Consider the following 14709-nt stretch of genomic DNA (forward strand, 5'->3'; position numbering starts at 1 on the left):
TTGATAGCTCTGTTTTTAATCTCTTCTATTGTTAGAAATCTCTGTGCTCTACCTGATGTACTATGCAGATTAGAGAACAAGTGAGAAGCTGTTAAACGAGTCAGCTTAAAAATTGAGCACATGGGCTTCCCTGGTGGCGCAGTGGTTAAGAATCCGCCTGCCAGGGCTTCCCTGGTGGCACTGGTTGAGAGTTTGCCTGCTGATGCAGGGGACACGGGTTCGTGCCCTGGTCCGGGAAGATCCCACGTGCCGCGGAGCTGCTGGGCCCGTGAGCCATGGCCGCTGAGCCTGCGCATCCGGAACCTGTGTTCCACAACGGGAGAGGCCACAACAGTGAGAGGGGTCAGGAATGATAATTTTGCTTTGGCATTCTTCTGAAAATTCTAGGCAATTATCAGCTGGTCCTGGAGATTTAGTGACAAGCTTAGTCCTAAAAAATGTGGATTGACCATTATTTGCCTCACGTTGGCTCTAAAAGACGCTGCCCTGTGGTCTGCGCTCACCAACCCTGTTCGCATCATCACCCCCCCACCCCGCCCTCTGGCTGCTGTGTGGAGGCTGAGTCACGTGATGGGGAGTGATCGGCATTTCAGGCAGAGTTACAGGGCTAGCGCTGGGGGTGGGCCGCAAATAGGAAATGAGGTCAGGAACACAGAAGATCAGAATCAAGATGCTCACGGCTGGGAGAAATCAGGTTTGGGAACGAGAACGGTCAGGGTCTAGGAGGGAAGTCTCCACGGTTCACACTGGAGCACTGACAGGGAGAGAAGCTTCCGGCTGGAGGGCTGCACCTGGGGGCACGTCCTTGTTTTCCCCGGACTGATGCTTTCCCACCAGCTCCTCGCAAAGTTGGCCACGCCCACCTAAGGAGAGACCCTCAAACTCCCTTTCCAATCTGAAGTCCCTTCTCTCCTTGCCTCCTGCTTTCTCTCTGATCAGTGGCCCCACATGCTCTTGATCCCTTCTGCCCACCTCTGAGGCTCCACCCACCACCTATCCTGCTGGAATTTGCAAGTCTCACCTCCTCTACCCACTGTCCACACCCATCAGGACCTTTGACCTTGAAAAGCCTCCTCTCCCCTGCTACTTCCTCAAGCTATTTCCCCTTTGAATCCCCACAGGCCTCTGCTAGTTTTTAGGGGGCTGATATTCTGTTTTGTGTTATGATGATTTGCACGCATCTTACCTGGCTTATTACCCTGCAAACCTCCTGAGGACAGAGGCTGCCTACATCATTTATGCAGCACCTGTGGTTCCGAGCGTAATATCTTACCAGCGGGGCCAATAGATATTTACTGTGTTAAATTTTGCCATAATTCTGATAGCTAAGAACGAGTAATCGTATTTCCCCGTTTTTTCCCTCATTACAAAATGCAGTCACGGGCTTTCCTGGTGGCGCAGTGGTTGAGAATCTGCCTGCTAATGCAGGGGACACGGGTTCGAGCCCTGGTCTGGGAAGATCCCACATGCCGCGGAGCAACTAGGCCCGTGAGCCACAACGACTGAGCCTGCGTGTCTGGAGCCTGTGCTTCGCAACAAGAGAGGCCGCGATAGTGAGAGGCCCGCGCACTGCGATGAAGAGTGGCCCCCGCTTGCCACAACTAGAGAAAGCCCTCGCACAGCAACGAAGACCCAACACAGCAAAAATAAATAAATAAATAAATTAATTAAAAAAATGTCAGCGAGAAAGATCTATATCAGAGTCGGGGGGTTTGTTCATTAAAAAAAAAAAAAAAAAGAGAAAAAAAATGCAGTCACATTAACGTGGTCACATTACACGGTGGTTTCGCTATGAATAAAATAGCTACTGGTTTCTGTTTGATCCTCCTCAGACTCAAACACACTTTCCTGTCTTCCTGGGTCCTAAAACATTCCTTTAAGGCAACAGTAAACACTATCAAACACTATCCAGAAAACACTATCATCCCATTCTGTACGCCTCCCGTCTCAATTACGCGCTGGCCTCAGCCTGCAGCTTCCCCCATTTGGCGGAACCTCTCAGGTGCGTTTCGTTCCCCTGGGCAGGCAGGCCGTCCCCTGCACTTTCCACTGTATGAAGCTCTGGTACTCAGCAGCCCACTGTCGCTGTCTGTGGTTGTCGCTTACACATGCACCTGCCAGTCAGCTCCTTCCCTGCTCTCCCCTACGTCTTGACTCAGTTGTGAAGTCACCAAGGTCCTCACATGCTGTCCAGTACTCCAGTTCTCTTCTTTCTGGGCCCCGGAGCTGCTGCGGAAGCAGCCTGTGCTTTGGCTCGCTTTGCGCTCACGGCCCCGGCAGCGGCCTGACAGGTGGAGAGATGCCTCTCTCATCCTTCTTCTCAGACCCACTATTCAATTCTCTCCTGAACACATAGGTCGAGATTCTGTGTCAATTCAAATGTCAAAATGATATTCCAATCTAGTCAGTTGTCAGGTTTTAAAATCGCCTTTTTCCAGTCGTGGCAAAGGGCTGTGTGTGGTTGCTGGTCCTTCTTGTGCCTGATGCTACAAATGTGTGCACAAGCTGCTCCAGGCTGGGGACCGGGCCGGAGTCGGGAGGAGCCTTTCTCTTTGGGAAGGGCCTGCGAGGCGCGAGGCACTGGGCAGGACGGGGTATTGACTCAACTTGGGACTGTTCTCCAAAAGGAAACTGAGCCCAGTTCTGGAACAGGCAGCCTGGGAATGAAGCACTGAACCCCATCCCCCCGGCCCCGTGGCCCCTCTAGCGCCCGGCCCAATGCTAGGACCAGAAATGCTCCACGATATGCTTCTCTGAGACACACTGAAGACTAGGCTGGGCCACTAAAGAGGACACTGGAATGAAAGATACACTAGCCCTATCATGAGAAGGTAAGACACTGAGTTCATTATAAAGATGGGAAGTGGATGCCCCATGCAGGAAGAAATAGCTGTAGTGAGAATGTTTGAATCAGTCTATCTGCATATCTTGTAATGATTTTAAGTGTAGGAATTTATTATCTAATCAAAAGGATTTGTGATTATAATCAGGGACATTGTATCCAATCAGGAATTAGTAATTTGGGCCTAACTGTGAATGTTAAGCTTCACATCAGGTCATGGGATGTGCGCTGACTGGCAGCGTGGGGCAGGCCTCCCTTCCCAGGTCCTGGGTCCCAAAGGGAGGAGCCAGCAGGTTGGGACTGTGAGACTTTGGATCTACAAGGTCCCGAGGCCCGGGGGTGCTGAAGGCCCGGGGACCGACTGTTCAGAGGGGCAAGTTCCAGGGGACTATCAGACAGCCCAAGCTCACACCGCGCTCCGTTGCAGTCTGGCTGGAAAGTGTACAAGAGGCTCTGGCACTAGGGTGAACAGTCTCGCAAATATAATAAATATTTCTTCCCTCTCCCCGGGAAGCATATAGAGACTAAAATGAGTTCTTACTACTTTGGAATAAACAGTAATGCTCTCTGAGTGAAGAGCCAACTGGCAGTTCGACAGACCGGGTTAATCAGACACAGGAAACTTTCTGATTAATTGGACAATTACCTCAAATTCTGAGAGAGCCAAGGCAGTGTTAGAGAAACAGCCTGACCGACTAGGAATAAATTCAATAGTCCGAGGCAGAGATTTTTAGCATACGAGGGTTGAAATACACTGGCACCGTGTGCCTGATTTTTATGATCTCACGTCCCTCAAATGTAAAGGGCCTATAACTTTTTTTTTTTTTTTTGTGGTACGCGGGCCTCTCACTGTTGTGGCCTCTCCCGTTGCGGAGCACAGGCTCCGGACGCACAGGCCCAGCGGCCATGGCTCACGGGCCCAGCCGCTCCGCGGCATGTGGGATCTTCCCGGACAGGGGCACGAACCCATGTCCCCTGCATCAGCAGGCAGATTCTCAACCACTGCGCCACCAGGGAAGCCCCTGTAACTATTTTTTAAGACCAAAGTGACTCAAAATTATCTCCGCTTTCAACAATTATGGAAAATCTGTTTGACATTCCCTTGAAATCACCTTAGGGCTCCAGGACACGGCAAAGCCAAAATTCAGGGGCCGGGAGAGAGGGGTCATCATGCTGGACGATGGAAGGTGGTCCAGATCCACCATAACTGTCTCCGTGCGAGACGGAAACGCAACTGCGCTCCTTCCTGGAGTCTGAAGGTGGCACAGCCTCACCTGGCAGGGGGATGCTTCTGCTCCTCCTCTTCATCCGTGTCGCTGCTGATGGTGATGACGCTGACCGTGGGGCTGGGGGTGTCAGGAATGACGATCGTCTGCCGCTGCCGCTCCCTGGTGGTGCTGGAGGCCCCGTCGCCCCAGCCGCACGTGACGGAGGAGCTGCAGGCCGGGCTGCTGTGCACCAGGGCGCAGCGCGGAGGCGTGTTCTCCTTGACACGCTTGGACCGCTGCGGGGAGCTGACGGCCTGAGAGGAGGACACCTCACAGGTGGAGACGTTTCTGGAACGACAAAGCCACACACGCTCACGGAGAGGGTCAGACTCGGCAGCTCCTTCCGAGGAGCTCAACTGTCTAGAAACACCAGCTTTGCCAAGTCTCCGTAAAACAGAGGGTCAGGGCACTCAGACTTAATGTGACTGCAGAAGCGGCTGCCTGTGGAGCTCTCTCTTCCAGCTAGCTGCGACACAGACGGGGGCAGCAGCCTGGCCTTCTCTGGGCTCCGGCCTGGCCCCCTGCACCCGCCCCCAGCGGGACAAAGGGAGTAGTCAGGGCTCTCAGGAGAGGGCACAGGGGGCAGATGTAACGCCCAGGATTTCAGGGGTGTCTGCCCCAATGCGGCCCCCTGTCTTCAGGGTCAAGGCCCAACTTCCTAAGCTCAATCTGGTCACCCTCCCCAATGTATTTAGCTCTTGTTTTAGAGGTGGAAGAAAAGGTATCTGCACAGAAAGCTTTAGTTTCCTTGCTAATGGCTGGTTTACCACTGATTAAACTAAAACACTTCCTAAGAGTTCCTGGATCTAAAGGATCTAATGTTAAAGTTCAGCTTTCCCTTCTTCCTCCTTTTATGGACATGACCATAAAAGTATCTGTGTGGCTATAATTTTTCAAAAAACGATTTTTTTGGATGTTGACACATGGGCGTCACAGGAAGCTTACCAGTCTGTTTCAATTGCAATGAAAAATCAGGAAAAATGCAAGAGGAAAATGTATGCTTAAAGAGGGACCGTTTTTTTTGCGGTACGCGGGCCTCTCACTGTTGTGGCCTCTCCCGTTGCGGAGCACAGGCTCCGGACGCGCAGGCTCAGCAGCCATGGCCCACGGGCCCAGCCGCTCCGTGGCATGTGGGATCTTCCCGGACCGGGGAACGAACCCGTGTCCCCTGCATCGGCAGGCAGACTCTCAACCACTGGGCCACCAGGGAAGCCCAAGAGGGACCTTTTAATCTTGATTTTGATTACTTATCAAATCAGCCAATGTAGTTTCTGGTAACTTTGGAGAAAAAAATACCTTGCCTTTTCCCCTCCCCATCAATCCCTGTTGACCTTGGTCATATCTGTACAGTGAGACCAAAGCCAGCCTATAATGAAACTTAAGACTGTGATATGTCCTTAGAGATTCTAGCACCTTCTAGCTAAAGGGATGGCAATAAAGATGAAAATAATTCCATAAAGGCAGATCTATTTAATTTTCTGTTTAGTTGATATCAGATATGTTGCTTGTTCCTTTTGGGGGGCTCGTAATAAGAAGTGTTACTGATAAGATTGTTCCATTCTTTGTACTTACCACAGAACTATGTATTTGTAATTACTAATATGTTACAATTTTGAGATTATGTTTTCACTACTCGAGCAGTTAAAATATGGTCCATTTGGGGCCTCCCTGGTGGCGCAGTGGTTGGGAGTCCGCCTGCCGATGCAGGGGATACGGGTTTGTGCCCCGGTCCGGGAGGATCCCATATGCCGCGGAGCGGCTGGGCCCGTGAGCCATGGCCGCTGAGCCTGCGCATCCGGAGCCTGTACTCCGCAACGGGAGAGGCCACAACAGTGAGAGGCCCGCGTACCGCAAAAAAAAAAATATGGTCCATTTGGTGTTGTTAAAGAAAAGTATGCCTGATGGCACCACCTGACAGGGGAAAGCCTTCTAGTCTTCCCAACTGTTATGCCTAAGGCACTGGTCTTAAAAATAGGAAAACACCTAATTTTCACTATAGTGATACTGATCTTGAAATGCACTGGCAATGAGCCTTCCTAAAGGCAGCTGGGTGGTGAGGAGGCAAGAAAGAGGGACTTGCCAGCAGGTCAGAGGCCAAGGGTTCTTCCTGCCCCTACCTGGCCAAGGTGAGCTACAAGGAGGCTAAACCCCACCTCCCGGCCAGACCAGGGTTCTGGCGACCACCTACCAGGGTGAGCATGACAGCACGTGAGGATCGAGACAGTGGCTTCTGTTGCCACACAATCTAACAAAGACACAGGTGTGCTCTCACAGGGCTGCCATGCAAAAGCATTCTGGAAGCCTGCCACTGCTCTGACATGAATTTCCCTAAGTTGTCAGAAACATCCAAATAAGAATCTTGTTCAGGAAGGATGACAACTTAAGGAAGTTAGCTCTTGGATTAGTTTTCAAGTGAAAAAGAATGAAAAAAGGCAGGCCTAATTTATGGCACCTTCCTATAGAAGGAAGTAGAAAACCAAAATTCACTAGACATTTCCTATACCAGACTTCTCTTCATTAGCCTATTCCAAATAAGCAATTAGGTACCTCCCAGCCAGTGCCACTGGAGAGAGATGTAGGAAAAATTCTGCATCCACACAATCTTGATCTTGATTTTTTTGTTTGTTCGTTTGTTTGGAAATCTCTATTTTTTAAAAGTCAGGTCTCTTGAGGTATTTACATCCAGTGGAAGACACCGTTTTGAAATGTCTGATGAGTTCTGACAAATGTACAGTCAGGTAACCCCCATCACGATCCAGATATAGAACTCTGTCATCACCTTGAAAAATCCCCTTATGCTCTTTGCTTGTCAATCCTCTCCTCTCCAACCCTAGTCCCTGGCAGCTCCTGATCTGATCTCTGTCCCTATAGTTTAACCTTTTCCAAGATACCTTATCAATGGAATTAAACAGCACATGGCCTTTGTCAATTTTGATTTTTAAGAGTTCATGGAGATGAAACTGGATTTAAAGGAAATGGGAAAGATTATTGTTCTGCTGGTTAGTGTCTAGGATTAACCAAAGTTACTGCTTATATTTAAACAAGTAGCTAAATGAGTTAAATTTCTGACCTTAGATTTCAAAAAAAGCACATTTCTGCACTACCATTTTTTTTTTTTTTTTTTTTGGCTGCACCGCAAGCCGGGTCTTAGTTCCAGGACCAGGGATTGACAGGGCGGCCATGGCAGTGAAAGCACCAAGTCCTAACCGCTGGACTGCCAGGGAATTCCCTCTACTACTTTTTTTTTTTTTTTTTTTTTTTGCTGTACGCGGGCCTCTCACTGTTGTGGCCTCTCCCGTTGCGGAGCACAGGCTCCGGACGCACAGGCTCAGCGGCCATGGCTCACGGGCCCAGCCGCTCCGTGGCATATGGGATCCTCCCAGACCGGGGCACGAAACCGTATCCCCTGCATCGGCAGGCGGACTCTCAACCACTGCGCCACCAGGGAGGCCCCCCCTCTACTACTTTTAAATAAAGTTATTATGGTTTTGAAAATGCAACTTCAGAGGTCAGCCTGAGTGTTTTCTAGAGAAGTGGAGAACCGCTCAAGGCCCAGACACTGAACACTGTGGTCCCAGGCCCCCAGCCTTTGCGTGCTGGCAGGGTCAGCACTCAGACCTCAGAATGAGTGCCTCCTTCAAACCCTAGTGCTCCCCACATGGTCTAGCAAATTCTACCGGCCACTTTCTGTCCCACTCCAGGGATCCAGATCTTTAACTCCCAAGATCCTTGAGGTCTCCTTCCTCCAGGGAGAGACGCCTTGACCGCCTACCTCGCAGAGGATTGGTGCTGCTTACTCTTCCGGGAGGAAGTGGTGCTGGTAGGTTGCTGCCGCATCACATGGGCCACGCCCACATTTAAGGGCTGAGCTGCTGGAAGGGTCACGTGACCAGTCAATAGCGCCGGCTGCTGCATGATGGGATTGTAATGGCTGCCGTGAGCATGCGTGTTCCTAAAAGATGGGAAGACAGGCTCTTTACTGGTTTTATAGAAACAGAGCTCGTTTTTAAGATAAAGTTCCCTCCCCAGTTAAAAGGCAAACTAAACCCAAAAGGTGGGTCTCTCACTACCCGGAGAGCTGTTGAAGGGAGGAGCCACCCCAGATGACTTCAACAGGTAAGTTTCCCTGGTGCAGTAACATTTCAGTGGCAGGGACACAGCTTGGTGAGTGAGAATGAGGGCATTTCAAGCGGGGAGAATGCCAAGTGGGCAGACTCAGCTTAAGTTCTGGGGAGAGAAAATAAATATTCCCTCCAGCTTTTCAAGTCCCTGAACAGGTGACTGTGCTGTGTATTTTATTTTAGAATTTACCAAGTGCCTTCAGTGGGTGATTCCACTCTGTGAGGGAGGCAGGATATCTTAGTAATACCATTTTATAAGGGAGGATATTGTAGTTTATGTGAAAAACAAACTTCGAAGACTGGGAGCCGTATGTTTCTGGCGTTAGGAAGTAACACTTTAGAATTTTCTCAGCGTCTAGCACAATGCTTAGGCGTGTAGCAGCTGATTAATGAGTTATACGCTTCCTGAATGAACAATCAGATTAACTGAAGGTTGACTAGACATGTATAGAGTTTGGTACTAAGTGAAAATTACTAACGTCAGACACATGTTGATAAGAAATACTGCCAGCCATTATCCCGAAAATGGGTTATATGGGATCTGGGTTGTGTGGCGCTCAAAGGCTTATTTTCCCACAGAAATATTAAGAGTAGTGATGAATTAAGAGAATTGCCCATAAAAACCCATTTAATACATAATAAAATGAAAAGGTATAGAATTCATCTGAATTTTTAAAATATTATGAAATTTATCTTTGAAACTTAGGGGGAAAGATAAATAGGAAAAAAAGAAGTAGGGAGACACTTTTGTAGAGATTTTGATAGTCTTCTGGACATTTACATGAACTTTAGAAACTGATGTTGTAGCTTCTTTACTTTGTTGCTATTTCATCTACAGACATGGCACTCTTTTTCCTTTGATACAGGTCTAGCACTGGTACTTCTGTTTATTAGCCATGATTACGGATGTTCTTTGGACCACACATAAAATGGAGAAGAGACTGAAAAGAAACTGTTGGCTTTAGGTGTCTTCAGATAAGAGATGAGGAGGAAAGAGGGATGAGGGGTAAGAAAATATGCATGAGTGAGTGAGTATGTGAGTATTGCTGAAATTCAATGAGCTAGAAATGCTGAAAGACAAAGGAAAGAAGGAGTACAGCGTTATGTGTGGTCTTTTAGGAGAAGGGGTGAGGAAAAAAAACAGCTGGTCAAACAGCTTTCCACTTGGTTGCTGTCCCTAATGAGCTGAAGAGGGAAGGTGGTCTTGCTGAGCAGGAACCAGTGTGAATGGGGGAAGGGCAGATAACAGATCTATTTACTGCCTGTCACGTACCAGGCGCTGGTACGGTACGTTAACTTCAGTCAAGTGCTTTGTTTCTTTACCTTAAATTTAACCCTCCCAACAATCCTATGAATAGACATGAATATCCCCGCTTTACTGAAGAAGAACCAAGGCTCATACAGGTTAAGTAACTTTTCCCAGGTCATGCAGGGCCAGACATGACCCCAGTTTTACCCGGTTTGAAAGTGCTTCCAAAATGAGTGGGGGTAGGTGTAGGGGGAGTGCTGTCAGTGGGAAGTGAATGGGGCTGTGACAGACAGCCCGTGTTCCTCTCTTCTTCTTACTAAATTAAATTAGAATTAGTATATTAGTAATTAGAAAATTAACTGGCAGAACAGAGGAAGCTGCAGTTGAGGCTGGACTGGGGGCCTCTCTACCTCTCTACCTTTCATCCAGAGCTCTTCATTCACAGTAGCCTTTCAGCTCAGAAAAGGAGCTGTCAGGAGGCTCCATGGTTGTATGGAGACTGTCAAGAGGGTGAGGGGTGTGACCTGCCCTGATGTTTGGGCTGAAAGCGAGACAGTGCAGAGGGCCACGGGAAGTTGGGGACAACTTGGGGGCTGCCATTTGGCTCTGCCTGGTGCAGGGGGGCATGGTGGTGGTGTTGGGATGGGGTGGGTGGCAGGTACAAGGAAAAGTGGAAAGCGGCCATAAAAACAACGGAGCGATGTGTCAGTGATGAAGCTGGCAAGTGGGATGGGGTGGGGGGCTCTGGAAACAGATGCAGGGGGTGTGGCATGCTGGCGGCTGTCAGCTGGTTGCCTCTGGGGTCTGCGGAAAGTGCACTTGCATCTCGAAGATATGACTATCAACTGAAGAGACACACTCAGCAAACACACCAGAGTTTATCATCCCAAATAAAGCCCTTTCTGTCAAGCCTTCCCCTGGGAGGTCTGCTATGACTCCAGTGTGCTCGCATCTCAAAACACCTCGAGAACACTTTCTGGAATTGCATAGGAGCCCCGGGGACTCTCTTCCGCATCCTTTCACTGGTGACAAATCTTTGTTTTCTGAGAGTGGAATTTAATTCTGAGAAACAACCGAAAAATCATCCCATGCCAAGTCTGGTGAATTACACTGGTGATCAAATAATGGAACTGAATTTTGGGTTGAAAATGACAACTGACCATAATGTAATGAAGCTGATTTTCTAGTGTCCTGGTACACATTTATTTAAAAATAACCTCTCATTACACTGTAGTCTTATTCCACCTAATAATCTTTTTAATTTAAAAAGTAGGGGATTCTGCCAGCCCGGCAGCTCTCTGGGTCAGTGGTAGACGTGCCTCCCATCCCAGACATGCCTGCTGCCTTGCTTACCTCCAGTCGGCCAACTGCTGGGTGCCGGCCATGGTCTCGGGAATCACAGTCGCGTGCTGCACCGACGTGTGCGTGGCCACCCCAGTCAGCTGCTGCCACGCCGGGGGAAGCAGGATCTGCTGGGTCCCACTTGGCCAGGCCTGCTGTAGGACAGAGGACGTTCGCTATCACCATGTCTGTTAGTCATAAAATCAATCTGCATGAGTCAAGCACTTATTCTGTGCCCAGGGTTGTGCTAGACCCTGTGATAGGTGTGAAACTGGAGACCTGCTCTCTGGCCTCAAAAACCAGGGGAGATAAAATTAGCACATGGGACGTCAGTAGAAGACAGTAAGTATATGGGCAAAGAACTGTATGGAAGCAATTCATTCACACTGAAGAATGATTTATTTATAAATTTGCTCTAATGAACAATGCTTAAAATTTCCAAGAGTTCATTTATTGATTTATTCTGTCACACAATTATGTGCAAGAGATTGAGGTAGTTGAATTGGGCCATACAAGGGTAACTTCTTGCCCTCAAGAAGTTTTCTGTCTAGTATCCTTTATTTAATATTTTGCCTTTTGTTTAGCAGCTAGAATCTAGAGGTCCAACTTGTGTTATCTTCTGAATCTAAGTTAACATAATTCTGAGATCACCAAGTATCTGATACTTGCCTGCAACCGAGGGCAGGCAAGTGTGCAGTACAGTTCTTAGCTGGAACCTTAAGCTTAACTGAGAATTACCTTGACTTCCTCAAAGCAGAAATGAGACAGTGAGGAAGTCACAGCTTGATTCTTCGTAAATATTAAGCTTTTTCTAAGAAGTCTAAAACGAACTTTCTTGATTCCTCCTTGAACAGACTTACATGTGTGCGTGCATGTGCGTGTATTGTGTTTTGAACTCTCTGTATCTTCAATCACTATTCTGCTTGCCTTTGGTTATTAAATGATTCACAATGAACACAGCTGTCCAAAGTTGGACACTTGAAGGAACACCACTAAGGTAAAATTCCTCTTGGGCAGGTCAAGGACTTAAAGATTTGGGATCTTAGTTATATCTCTCTTTCCATCAGGATGGAGATGACTGACACTGGGTAATGAATATAATGTAGTGCTCCACTAACTGTGCATGTGTTTAATATGTGTGTTGTGGCTCACATGTACAAAAAAGCACTTCTGGAAATGGATTACAAATTTGAGTCAAGGCTTAATAAACAGTGGTGTGTATAAAATGATATAGCCGCAGTTTAGACCTCAGTGGATCGTTCACCTGGTCTATCCTGTCATCTCTGTTGCAGATGAGACCCAGTGAAATCTCTTATACCTCGTAGATATTGCCTGTTTGCTTATTGATCTTTTTTGATAGAGGCAGAAAGCTCAGGGACCACAGATAAAACAGTAAATGCTTAATAAATGTTTGTTGATGAAGGAAGCAGTGCTACCAAGGCAATTAACTATACTTAACTGTATTTCAGGTTTACTGAATTCAAACACAGTGAGCAGAAAAATAATTTAATTGATTGAAACAGTTATGAGCTCAAAAGCTTAAATGAATAACAGTTTCACTGGCAGTAAGATTTCTACTGATTTTGCCTGGAACTTATTTCAGATCTCATAAAAAGCACGTGTTTTGACTCATGTCATCTTTAAATAATAAATCTTGATATCAAGCTAAGGACATTATTTTTTCCCTATTTCCCTAAAATGAATATTAACATTTTACTTCAAAGAGAGATATTTTTGTACCTCCATCACTGATTGATGTGTTCAACTCATTTCAGACAACACTTCATCAGATATTTCTATAATTTATTACTACTTTATAATTTATAAGATTAGCGCTGGTATTTCTGGATGCATACTGTGTGCCAAGCATAGAACTAAGACCATAAATAGATTTTCTGACTTTATCTTAAGACCAATCCTGTGAGGTAGGGACTGCTTTCCCCTCCCCTTTCTCAAATGAGTAAACTGAAACACAGAGAAGTTAAATAGCTTGCCTGGAAATATGGTAAATTAAACGTACATTTACTGCTCTTCCTCTTTAAGCTCAACTAAAATGACAGTGAAGGAATGAAAAAAATATATAGATCCATAGGACAAAGAGAACAGGAAGTGACAATAACAGTTAACAACATTTTAGAAGCTGTTAAACTGAAGGGCGATTACTGAGTTCACAGACTGAAGGAATCTAAGGACAAGTCTGTATATTAAACTATGAGATGCCTTCACCCCCAGATCCCTGGTATGCAGAATTATTACCCGGCCTCCCCAGTCACAAAGCAGGAGCCTGGAGGATTCTCTCTAGGGAAACTGACTATTCCAAGAGAAAAAAATATAGATAGACATTTGACGAGAGGGGATCTGCCAATGAAAATGCTGAGCTCACTCCTTACTGGTCTATAACGAAGCCCACATTCAGCTATGGAGAAGTCTACCGCCCGGCCCCTGAAGCTCTCCAGTTGTTTTAGTGCTGCAGTCTTAGATATGAATGAACAGCCAGGGATCGCCAGATTTTAAAGGAAGCTTCTAACATGAAAGAGACTAAAATTAAAAAATGAAACTCAGAGGAAACAACAACAGTGTAGGAATCAGAAGAAATTTTCAAAAAAATATGTAATTAATGTCCTCACAGAGGTAAAAAAAAAAATCTATCTATCTATCTCCATGAAACAAGATCATATAAAAGAAGATATATCTATATTCAGAGAACAAGAAAGAACTCTTGGAAATGAGAACTATGACAACAGAAATTAACGATTCCATAGAGTTGAGAAAATATTAGGAAGTAGCACAGATCGAATATATAGAGACAAAAAGGTGGGCAGGGTTGGGGGGAGATATGAAAATCATTAGATCACTTCAGAAACACCAGTACCTAATTAATAAGAATTCCGCAAAGAGGGAACAGAGAAAATGGAAGGGAAGAAGTTAACAAGGTCAAACATAAAAGAAAATTCTCCAGGTAAAAAGGGCAAATAGGTTGTCCGGGACAATGTATTCTAAAAGACTCACAAGGAAACATGCAGTCATGAAATCTCAGACCACTGTAGAAAAGGAGAGTCTTAAAAGATTTCAGAAAGAGAGAAAAATAACAACCACTGAACTTCTCAATATGCTCAAACACATCAACACACCAAACACACACGCCTTGTAGAACTCTGGAAGAGTTTGGGGCTGCATAATAATAGACACAGAGGAAACTAACCCAATGAAAAGGTGAGACAACCATTAATTCCAGGAAAAACAAGTTGTACAGGAAAAGAAATGGAATCATAGTATATTATGAGGCTCAGCTGAAAATAATATGATACAATATCGATGATAATAATTAATCAAATTTAAATTCAAAAATAACTTCCCCAGAGTGATAGAGCCAGTAAGTGGTGGGGCTGGCACCTGGACACGGGCAGTCAAATTCTAGAGCCCATGCTCTCAGCCAAGCTACTACCTCTTTTTATGGAGATGATACATAAAAATGCTGGCCCTATTCAGGATCAGGTGTTGGTGGTAACTGCATAAAAGTGGTATGAAAAAGTCTTCCTTATTCATTAACAATACCAGGCACCAGGCAAGACTGACACAGACAGCAAAACAGAATGGTTGGAAAGACTGGCTGAAAATAACCAGAGAAGGTTTTGAGAAGCATCGAAGTTTTGTATTTTAACAGTTTAAAGAGTCCAAGCCAGTGGTTTATCCTTAGGGAAACATTTAAAGGGGTTCAGGTGATACAAGCTGATTGGCTAGAAGAATGCACAAAACTTCTTCATGGCAGGGCAGAGTCTACAAGGATCTGGCAAACAGAAATCTCCATATCCTGGGGGCTCTGAAAGGTCAAAGGGGGTTTGGGATCTTGCCATTTGAAAAGTGAGGTAAATTCAATACTGCATCAAT

At 46.4% G+C, this 14709-nt stretch overlaps 1 protein-coding gene across 6 annotated transcripts in view; it reads right to left on the reverse strand.

Moving 5' to 3' along the window:
• The window catches only part of HIPK2 (homeodomain interacting protein kinase 2), a 248820-nt gene that overhangs the window by 12885 nt on the left and 221226 nt on the right, over nucleotides 1-14709 (reverse strand). For 4 of the 6 annotated variants that reach the window (XM_082631980.1, XM_082631977.1, XM_082631978.1 and 1 more), the window contains exons 10-12: nucleotides 10834-10976; nucleotides 7883-8062; nucleotides 4117-4398 (exon numbers count right to left, since the gene is read on the reverse strand). In XM_082631980.1, coding sequence (XP_082488106.1) covers nucleotides 4117-4398; nucleotides 7883-8062; nucleotides 10834-10976 — 605 coding nt within the window. The remainder of the gene's footprint in view (nucleotides 1-4116; nucleotides 4399-7882; nucleotides 8063-10833; nucleotides 10977-14709) is intronic. The other 2 variants (XM_082631979.1, XM_082631976.1) reach the window with 1 other exon arrangement.

This window comes from Mesoplodon mirus (genome assembly GCF_964341445.2).
Source record: "Mesoplodon mirus genome assembly, chromosome: 9".
Taxonomy (NCBI): domain Eukaryota; kingdom Metazoa; phylum Chordata; class Mammalia; order Artiodactyla; family Ziphiidae; genus Mesoplodon; species Mesoplodon mirus.